At 39.3% G+C, this 11,208-nt stretch overlaps 1 protein-coding gene across 2 annotated transcripts in view; it reads right to left on the bottom strand.

The window, feature by feature from the left end:
* The window catches only part of LOC108677079 (phosphatidylinositol 3-kinase regulatory subunit alpha), a 130,873-nt gene that overhangs the window by 1,556 nt on the left and 118,109 nt on the right, over positions 1 to 11,208 (bottom strand). The window contains exons 7-14 of one of the 2 annotated variants that reach the window (XM_018165230.2): positions 7,108 to 7,242; positions 4,378 to 4,609; positions 3,539 to 3,814; positions 2,995 to 3,217; positions 1,889 to 2,014; positions 913 to 1,683; positions 429 to 681; positions 87 to 226 (exon numbers count right to left, since the gene is read on the bottom strand). In XM_018165230.2, coding sequence (XP_018020719.1) covers positions 87 to 226; positions 429 to 681; positions 913 to 1,683; positions 1,889 to 2,014; positions 2,995 to 3,217; positions 3,539 to 3,814; positions 4,378 to 4,609; positions 7,108 to 7,242 — 2,156 coding nt within the window. Of the gene's footprint in view, positions 1 to 86; positions 227 to 428; positions 682 to 912; positions 1,684 to 1,888; positions 2,015 to 2,994; positions 3,218 to 3,538; positions 3,815 to 4,377; positions 4,610 to 4,840; positions 5,798 to 7,107; positions 7,243 to 11,208 lie in introns of those variants that run through there. The other variant, XM_047880996.1, reaches the window with a different exon arrangement.

Here is an 11,208-nt window from a genome sequence, read left to right as displayed (position 1 = left end):
GCCATGAAATAAAAATTGTATAGGGCATTATATATGAATTCAGAAGCATTTTGGTTCATTCTAAATCATGTCAATTATATACTTACGATATAGAAAGAGCATAGCTGCCGGGTGGACGAACGCGAATGAGGAACGTTCCATCAGGCTTGCCTTTCAGCATACGCGTTGCGTCGTCTCGGGAACACTCGTCGAAAAACCAAGTAGCCTCGTTGTAAACATCTTTAGACTGAAATTGGAAAAGAATTAGGTTAAAACCGAAAATAATAAAAAAATAAATGGAGACGATAAACAGTCAATAAAAGCCAGTCTACATACTACATAACAAATGAAATTTCATCAACAAATTTCTTGGATACAGTAAATGGATTATACTAAGTCGTTAACAAGTTGAGTTTCATCAAGCATTTACTACAGTTTGTTATGTTTACCAGCTGTTGAATTTGTCCTGGCTCCACAGGATCCAACTCAAATTTCTCAGGCGATATTCCTTTGGCTTCAAGAATATTTATCAACTCTTTTCTGGTGTTGCTCAAACTGTTTATTTCGCCTTTGAGAATGCTGAACTGACGCTCGAGCTGACGGTATTCCTCCAACTGCTGCTGAGCGATATTTCTATGAATTTCTTTGGCTCGTTGAACGTTTCCCAAGCGATGTTGCAGTATGTCGCGGTTGGCTTTCAAACTGTTAAGGAAAAAAAAGATTCTTCAATTCTCTATGAAAGTAATCGTCACGTAGCTTCCAGAACATGTTTGAGCTGCGTTTAAATGAACTGAAGATGCCTCAAATCGACATGGTATTTCATAACTATCAACATGATAAAATGAGAGCTGTGTGAACGTTAAACAGATGATACCATTAAAAAACTGATTTCAAATCATTTACTGAATTATATGAAATTTAATGAAAACTTACTCGTTAATCTCGTGGGGCTGAGCTTCTGTTAGGAATTTTGAGTATTGTTTGAGGTGCGACTCGATCCAATCAAGGGTGTCATTGTAGGCTTCTATTCCTTGTCGGCTCGTATTGTATTCCTGGTTCAACGATTCGTGCTTGCTGAAGTACCCATCATACTGGGCCTGTTTTTCTTTCAATTCATAATTTATTTCAAAAATTTTCTTCTGTACTTCTTCAACGTCATCGTTGCTTGCTTCCTTATAATAAGCATACTTGGGAACAGCGTATAGCAGCCGTATGTCCAAGTCTTTGTTGAATTTTGATAAACTCTTTTCACAACAATAATTAACTAGTTCTACAACAGAATTAAATACATAGGGTTCCGTAAAACCGTATTTGCCATTACAATGAAATATTTTAATGAGTTTGTTGGAACCACCTTTCCTGAGAGTAAGCGTGTACTCGTTGTTGCCTGTAGATGCGTCACGCACCAAGAAAGTTCCATCCTTAGCATCTTTCATGAGGACGTTCACGTGATCTCGAGATATTCCTCCCCAGTACCATTCGGCCTCCTGAAGGCTGCGTGGTGCTTTATCAACACCAGAGATGGAAATGGGCGCAGGTACGGGCGTCCCACTGGAGTACGGAGACGTGGGGCTCACGGCGTTAGGATAAGGTGGTCTTGGAGGAGGTGCCGTGTCGAATGTAGGCACAGTAACTCCCCAGTCAACACGGCGCAGCAGAATTTCCATGATTCGCATATGAGCTTCTGTGTTACGGGCCAGTTCTCTGCAAGACCAAAAATTCAATTTTATCAAAGTTGGCCAAAATGATTACGCTTCGGAAATTGATAGGCGCAAACTAATTTAGTCATAACGAAGCAAAATGAAGAATTTTAGAAATGAAGGAAAATTGTGTTAACCATTTAGTTTAAAAATGACTACTTGTATCGTATCAGAAGCTTGTATCAGGTTTGATCAAATATGACGCTTACATTATTTTATCCCAAGGCGGTCTCATAAGAACGTGAGACATGGACCGGAGCAAGATGGTAGGAGGCTCCTTGTTTCCTCTGCTGACTTGGAGCTCACATAGCTGAAGGAAGTGCACCATCAGGAACCTGTGGACAAATTCATTCGAATCAAATGAATTGCAAAGTAAATTATATGAATTAGAACAATTTTCATAAGTTATTTTTGGCTTTTTCAGTTATAATAACCTACCAGCTACCACTGCTGAAAACGTGATCATTTCCCTCCATATCCTACGAGCAACATCTCAAAACAGGAACTAAAGTGTTGATATCAGTTATGGTGTTCATGTATTGAATTTATGCTTTTCTCCTTCACCAATCATTAATACTATTCTTGACATCCTTCTTCCTCAAACATGTTTCCTCCGACAAACCAACAATCATTGCAATCTACTAAATAACCGTTTTCTCATACTTTACACCATAACTATAACCGCCTACTTTAAATCAACTATTATTACCCTTCTTCCTCACCATTCCACCCTCAGACGCTTAACTGCTTTCTTCACACATACAAGTCTTCTCTTTTTTCAACCCATCTTTTAATACATACATTCACAACAAGGGCCCTTGACCTCAGAACAACGAGTTGTGATCAGACCTTCACTGTTTAGCATTGTTTACCCAATCAGTAGTAAACAGCATAAGCAGTAATGCTAATTAGGAAGGGTGGAAACAGAAGCAAGTTCAAAGTGCAATATTACGACATAAATGCATGACAATTTTATCACAGAAATGTTTATTTTTCATATCGTCGACAAGAAAAGAAATGCAGCGGCTGAAATGCACAATAGAATTTTGTTTTATATCCTTCACATTCTAATTGTAATACATAGACTACGCTATGCCAAGATGTCCACAGTATCCAATTATGTCTTTACATTCCACTATCGACAAATATTACAGTAGAAAACCACAGCTGTCATAGATAAGAAATATAAACCAACAAGAATCGTGTTTTTGCAAGAGAAAAAAACCGATTCATAAAAAGTTTTTCGAACAAAAATGCGATTCATAAAAAGCGGTAAGTTTGGAATTAACAAAACGAGCCAAGTAAAAATTCTTACTTGATTGTGTCATAATGATGCTTGGGGAAATTGGTGAGCAGCTGAGCGAAATACTTGAGGCATTCATCCTCACTGTCGTAGGAGCGAGCAGCTTCGACGAAGTTGGAATAGAAAAGCTCGGGGATGACAGGCTCTGGCAACTCCTGCAGATATCGCTTCACCAAATATGCAATTGTGTGCGGCTCGTACGGGGTCAAGTCTAGCTTGTATAGGTCAGGATAAACTGCAACGGAAAAGAATTCATGTCAAGAAACATTCATTTTCATTCATTCACTAATATTCATTTTCAATATTTGTTTATAGTGTCATGATGATATTTTATCTTGATAAGAGAGGAAATGAATGCTTCGTTTTATGAAAAGTTACCCAATTTGACAGATGAGACAAATATTTAAGAGATCGCATAGAGAAAGTGACTAAGAAATTGTCAGGAATTGTAATTGTCGAGAAACAGACGGAACATTTAGAATTGGCAGACGATCCGTAAAGAGCTTCAAGGCAAATTCATAGAAAGAAGTCGGAAGATAAAAAAGCATTAGCATACCTCGGTCACAGTCCTGCCGAAGATTATTAAGTGCGTCTTGTGGGGGCGCGGTGCGGTAAAGCCTGTACAAGTCCAGGGTCGGTAGAGCCCGCGCTCGTAGTAGGAGTTCATCACAGCAACGCACGAGGAGAAGCGGAACCATTGAGTCTTGATTCGTAATTTGGTTGCACAAGCTCAAACCAAATACGGAAGCGAGCGCTATGCGCTGAAAAGACTTCGGTGTACAAGCAGGCAAGCCAGTGGCTGCGCATGTTCTGTGAACTATCAAGTCACAATCTGCAAAAAGAAATCAACATTCGTCTCCCGAACAAGACATTGAATATTTAGCTGACAAATCTGGTATTGATACACACAGAATAATTTTCGTAAGAACATTAGTCTGAATTTTCAAAACACTCATAGCGTGGGGAGAAACACTAATTGGTGCTCAGGTACTAGTGACAGAACTTATTTCGACAACTTAATTAATAGACTTATGAAACGAGATAGTCAGACTAAACTAACATGGAAAAGAAGACGCATCCCAATAAGCAACACGTGACATACTTTTGAGGTCCCTGTAGTCAATTGACTATACAATGGTCCACAGAGCCACAATTCATGGGCCCAGAAAACTGGGATGAAGAAAAGCCCACACAAAGAGCCTGTTCATTCTACATATATGACAGGAATAGTAAACCTCCACTTCTCTCATTGCGACAACAGAGCAAAATTATAACCACTTCTGAACAAATTTCCCAACAAAGTTTCCGACGTTGTAGCTTCGCTAACGAATTCCGTATTAATCAGTAAACAGATTAATTTTATGGGAAATAAATAAACCATGTTCATGAACGAACCTTTACAATATTGGCCTTGGTGAAAGAATCCTCTAAGGAAGTGGCCACATTTATCGCAGGTATATAGTTTGCTAAATGAATGAGGACGGAGGGAGTGGTGCGATGCAGGAGTTTTATAGTCTTCCCCAACGAGCGAAGTCGGATCACCTCCACCGAGCATGCCATCGTTCTGAATCTGGCTGATGCACACCAAGATGCTTTGCTGATGGAACTCGTCCTTGATACCCATGTTCTGCAAAGAGAAGCATATGCTTCAGCAATAGGTGAGAGGGGTTTCGAATAAAACCGATAAAAATATCTGAAATGGAATTGAATAGGCAAAGATAACGCAGGAATTCAACCGATCATCATTCAAGGCCGGTCAGAAAATACATTACAGAATCTAACAGATATGAACGCCTGACTATCAGAGCTACTAGCGCTGAAATTGAATGACAGTTCGCATTGCTTTATCGCGAATTACCTTGACTGTTATGGGTTGAATTTCCTTATCACGAAAAGGTCGAGCGGTGCAGGCAAGTTCTCTGCCGGCATTGGCCTGGCACAAAAGACCGAAGTCAACCGGGGAACGACCTAACGCATGTGACGGCTCTTCATTGTCGGAGAAGGATGTGGCCCAGCATTTAGGAGAATTCAAGTCAGCCAAACTTAGGCAGTTCTCATCACCACTGGATTCCGCAATTAAAGGAGAGATATTGTCCATCGCGGATGGCAAATCGACGCATTTATCACTGAACGGACTAGATACGATCGAGGAATTCTTATTTAACGCATCTTGGAAGTTAGTGCCCGGGCTAAAACGGCACGATCCGATATTGCCACCATCTTTTATTTTTGCTTCAGGGATACCAAATGTTACGGGCGTCCCAAATTGCAGCCTGTTTCTCATTCCCAAACCACTCCAGTCAGCCTCTTCAAACGCAGAATCCTTCTCAACGCGTTGCTTCGGTAAGGAAGCTATGCCAGAATCAGGAGTGGTCAAAGCTCGAGTCAGGTAGTTGCATTGCGGAGTCCAGAACGAAGCGCCTGAGGCTTCGTCCGTTTGTATGATGTCATCACACTCTTCGTTGTTGCAGCTCGTGGATACTAAAGCCTCGCTCCTATTTGAACGCAAACGAGCCGTCCAGCAGCGTAGTTTGGCCAATACAGGAGAATTGAATGGCGATTTATTAAAACTTGCCAGCAAGGGAGCCATGGTTGACGATTCACACAGCAAAACACAAGAACTCAACAGAACAAATAAAATACTAACACTTAAAGTTAAACAACACAGTTTACTAGGCTAGCAAAGTGACCAGCACCTGCAGCAACTACATTAAACACTCTAGGCTAAGCCATTGCAACAACACGAGTGAGGTACACCCTCAAGCTCCCACAACCTTACTCCACCGCAGCCACCGATAAACTGAACAGCCGGTAACACGGCCGTCGTGTCATTGTGTCTGACAGGTCATAGGACCGCGAAGAAATTTTCCACTATCGGGTCCCGTTCACCGCCATTCATTACTAAAATTGGTACGACAATTTCATTTTAGTCGGAGATTGTAATGCTAGCTAAGCAAAAAATTTTACTCTCGTACACATATCAAAGCCACCGTGCAGGATACATGGAATAAAAAGTTACTAATTTCTAAATAAAAGATTTAACGGAAGAAAATATAGCAACACGTTCATATCGGCTTAGATGCGATCGATTTTTCATCAAGAATAAACTGGGATGTTCTCCAGGCCTTTATCGAGATGATTTGGTAGGCATGGTTGCAGTTAAAACTAAAACTATGATTAACGTGAAAGCACAAAATTGGACAGTGCTTATGTCCGACTGATAACGGTAAGAAAGATTTCAGAACTAAGACTAGAGATTTGGTGGCCCTCGTGTTCGATCCATAATCTACTGACTATAACTCTCTTTGAAGACTTCAGCTACGAAATGTCGGTAAACTTTCTAATGTATCTTTACCCGGCCTACACTGTAACAGGAAAATCACAAATGTAAGGAACGAAAAGCCGTAATTTATCATTATTTATATTAGGTAGAGAACTTTGCCATGTGAAGTCATATTACGTGTAGTAGATGAGAAATGTCAAAGCCATTTCTCATCTATGATTCCCAAAGTGAAAGCAAGAAGTCGCGCGGAATGAAAATTCTGATTGCGTGCGAAATTTCGATAAAATTCACACAATATTATTTAAAACTTGGCAGAAGTTGCAGGCAGTAGTACGAGATTTAGAGAAAAAAACAGAATAAATTACAGTGCTGCGAAAATATTCACAAGATTCAGCAACAACATACAGTGCAAATCGAGATAATTAAGCTAAGGTAGTGTTACTGAGTCCACAGGGCCCCGGCGATATGCTGAGGAAAAAGCTTGCAAGCCATCGTACGATGCTGGAAGCTGGCCTCGAACCAACCAATGAGCTCGTGGCGCTAACGGCTGCAGAGCTCAACACTCAACTCTCGCACGTTTCTTTCATATCGCAGTAGCTCTGGCCACTTGCTAAACATGACTTAGACAATAACTGCAAAATAAGCCAATAAAATTCTAAATTCCTCATCCGTAACTAGGATAATTAAGTTTGTACCGCAAACGCACGGTTAAAAGCGCTTTAAAAATAGCAATAATAATTCTAATATTAATATTAACGAATCATTAGCTTCACAAGAATCAAAGCAAACTTACGGTGCAACTAACTTGCGCAACAAGAATTATAAATGCACTCATGACTTACGCCCAACTTTTCTTTGTCCAATGAGATGAGGTCGGATCCTTTGATGTCCTTGGACTTGAAAAGTTCCGTGTAGGTTGTCAAATTGAGCGCAGCCATCCAGTCCACCACATTACTGGCCGACCACTCCACAAGCGGCTGCACAAAAAAAAAAAAATTCACACGTGAATAACTATCCGCGAGCCATGATTATACGTGCAATACATCCGATCATTCAACTAGTATTTCCCATGCCGGTTAGAAGAAAAATTTTTGCATTACTTCTCGTTAGCTTCATAAACACCTTAGAGCGGTAACTCTCTCTTTCTCTTTGCAAGAAAAGGAAATGTGATAGATACTGTCCACTGAAACGCCGGCTGGTATACAACTAATACAAGTATCTAGGAGATATCAAGTCTTTTGTTTTATTTTTTTCCAGTTATTATACAAACGCAGTATCAATCCCGAATTAGGAATTATATTCTCATGTATGAGCCTAACACACACTAACGTAGGGGCTGTCTGAACCGTATCAAAATTGGCCACCAATAACCGTGGAGTTTTGTGCTTCACTAAAGAACTGCAGACTTGGTGATGGTTACAAATAGAGGTCCTTGGAGCTTGCATTACTGCACATCGTATCCAATTGATTCGGAAAGAAGCTAACTGTTGAACGTTTTCTAGCGATTTGCAACTACTTTATAACATGCGAATATTAACTAGAATAAGCACTTCCAACATGGTATAAGGACGAAAATTTTTCATTTTTTTCAGCTACCGCACATTTTCAGAGCGTTATTTTTTAAAGATGGTATCTCCTGAGTTCATTTCATATTGACAGACGTGGAAAATTACAAATTTAAATGGCAATAAAGGCAGCAATAAATTTAAAGTAATGAGATTAATAATTGAATATTTGCAACTGAAGCTTTTCACCGAAATGAAGTATTCTTTAATGAAATGGATTGTTTATCCATCTCCTCTCAGATAACCAGAATACAAGCATGTATAATATATACTACACTGAAAATTTATATTGGGTCAGATACTGAAAATGAATGGTTTTAAATAGCATAAATAAAGGCGAAAAAGTCTATAACACACTTAACCAAGTCTTCTTAACACAACCTTCAGGGAGAAAAATTGTAAGTTGTTTCAGAGTAAAAATGTAAAAGCTTAAATTGACGCGAGAGATTCTGTTAAAACAAATTTACAAGACTAATTGCTTCTTTTAGAATTTTAAGACAGTATTTCTAGGAATTCTAGGACAGTAATTTTTAAAAGCATGAAACCCACAAACGGAGTCGAGTGAGGTCAAACGTACCGGCATTGCTAGAAGAAATAAACTCAGAATTCGTTCTTTTAGAGGAGCTTAGGTCAAGTAATAGATGCAAAAACGAGCACTCAAGTTATCACGGTTCACTATAACTTAACACACTACAAGTCAATAAGATCTCTAGCTATTTGAAGTCAACGTTGAAAGCCTTGTAAAGAGAATATGGGCTACGGCCAGACCGACTTCCCGAGAACAACTGAGGCTACCACCAGCACCGCAAGGTCTGCTTGGGCTCAGAAGCAGGCACTGTTGAGCAAAGTTGGCACTGTTACACTCGCCTCCATCGAGTGACGTCATGTAACCCCCCCACCATTTCCTCATTTAAAATCACACTTGCAGCACACCAACAACACGTGATCGCCATGCCGACGGCCCGTTCTGGTTGTCCTATTACTGCGCAATATTTTACGTCCTTCATGCACTGATGAATACTTAAACACGGCGAAGCATTGTCCACAGCAACATAGTACATATAAATATCTACGCTGCTAACACGAAGGGATAGCAAACTATTATTTCGTACGTGGATCACAAAAAGCGCCTATTAATAGCAGAGAAAATATCAAAAACCATCATTGGAAGCGGAATTATCACGCAAAGTTTATCTCTCACGTAAATCGAAATAATAGAGGCTTGGGCAGCATCAACATTAAATTGAAGACAAGATAAAAAAATAATTTGGAATAATTTTAAAAAATTAAGTTATGGATGTGTTTTGACTAATAGACATTTGGTTTCAGAGCGCTTCTTCCTGACCCAATAAGCTGTATTTGTTTTTAAATTTGTTATTCAGTTGACACGATAATGAATATTAATCATAGCTTGGATATAGTTATGAGTAAGGACGACAAAAAAAAATTGCAGGAAATTTTGAAAAAGTTTGAAAAAACAAGCGCGAATCAACCGAAATCGTCTATAAAAATAAAAGCAGCAAAATGTGGAAAAATTCAGATGCGCATTTAGACTTTGATTTCATAGCAAAGCCTAAATTTGAGGCTTTGAAGCCTTATTGAGTTTAAAAATCCGCGGCACGAACCAAATGAGCTTTGACGTCACAAGAAGAGGTCACTGAGAGAGTATAGTAACCCTGGCTGGCACGAACGATGTGGACAAGATACGTGCCCTCGCAATACCTCTTAGAAACTCAAGTCGACCAATGAGAGTGAGAGAGCAATGCAGGCAGTCACCGCAGGTCTATTTTCAGAGGCCTCTCTGATCCCGACAGACAGCAAGGCGGCAGCGGCTCTTGTTATCAGATACCCAACGAAAAAAATGCGAGGAAAGAGAAATGAAAAGTGCGAGTAAATTATATTATTTAGAAGTGCGAGCACGTGTAGATATGTACAACTTATTTTCGCTACACAAGCCACTAACCATTGTAGCCCCTGAATCAGTTGCGTTGCAAAATTTTTCCCGGAATATCTTTACCTTACTAAAACGCTGTTCATTGAAAGCACGCTCGGGCAACGTACAAAGAACGAACGGAGTTTTTCCTTGTCAAAGCGAGAGAGTCGCCGAATTCTAGTTATACAAAGCTTTTAATTGCAGGCTTCCTTCGCAGAGATGAATATTACAAAGAAAGGAAAATCTGATACAGTGAAGTTCTTCAAAATCAGGCAGATGACGCTAAAAAAAGAAGGAAAAATTTTAAATAGCATTTGTCGCTCATCACACAACACCTTGCAATAAAATAAAGTTATAAAGAAATCATTTGCACTGAATTTCCGAAGCAATGGCCTATACTGCGTTTCAGTAAATATAAATTTATGCGAATAATAATACAAATGGATGAGAAAAAACTGAACGAGATTTATGGATGTGAACGTTTCGAGCAACCAGCTAATTGTAGACCACGCAGATCATATACTGTAACACTGGTGTGCGCCATGCAGTACTGAACAATCGCTCTCAAATTCCAGGCAAATATAGCTAACATACGCAGCTTCAGCTGTTCAACAGTTAAATGTCAGTAAGATTAGTGTTCACCATACATTGACCAAAGTTGAGGCCCTTTCAATCAGAATTACGACCAAGATAACCCATAGTCACAGAAACTGATGGAACATCTACCGAGCGCACAGCAAGCTGAACGACGAAATATATTATAAAATAAGTGAGAACCAGCAGCTATAAGCAGACATGATGCAATCATCGCATGCAATTGCTGCAACAAAGGCACAACACCTATAGAAATATTGGCGTGATATATTGTAAAAAAGAGCCACGTATTAGAGTATGCTCGAGGTTTATCGAATGCAAGCAAGCCAGTGTCGTAATACCTAGCGTATGAGGATAAAAATTTATAAGAGAAACGACAATATTTATTCTTATTTATTCCTGGGAAAAAGTTATCCGTGAGAAATTGACATTTTTATTATTTCAAATTTCATTTCATTCAATTTCATTTCATTGCATTGAATAAATTTCAATATAAAATGAAATGAATCAGTGAACCAAGAAGCAAGTTTCTAGAAAAAAAAAATTCCTAGAACCAGAAAATTTTCAAGGGCACGAAGGTGCATGCGTGTGATGCTCGCACGCTTGTCTAATAAATACCTTTGTGAATCAATGGTGTAATACTGAAATAATTTGTCCTTCTGTGGATAATTTCTCCGTCAAACTATCCACAAGTTGAGCTTAGAATTACAGATAAAAATTGAATTATACACAGCAACGCTAAAATCCATTTCTTAGAATCATTCGTGTGTCGCGAGCATAGAGAAAAATCTGGCCACACATCTGCTGCAGCTGCCATGAGTCTCAACTTGACCTAAATAGCAGGGATCCCA

This window comes from Hyalella azteca, unplaced genomic scaffold, assembly GCF_000764305.2.
Source record: "Hyalella azteca isolate HAZT.00-mixed unplaced genomic scaffold, Hazt_2.0.2 contig6769, whole genome shotgun sequence".
NCBI lineage: Eukaryota > Metazoa > Arthropoda > Malacostraca > Amphipoda > Hyalellidae > Hyalella > Hyalella azteca.
The sequence above is the reverse complement of the archived record's forward strand: the minus strand, read 5'-3'. Positions and strand labels throughout refer to the sequence as shown.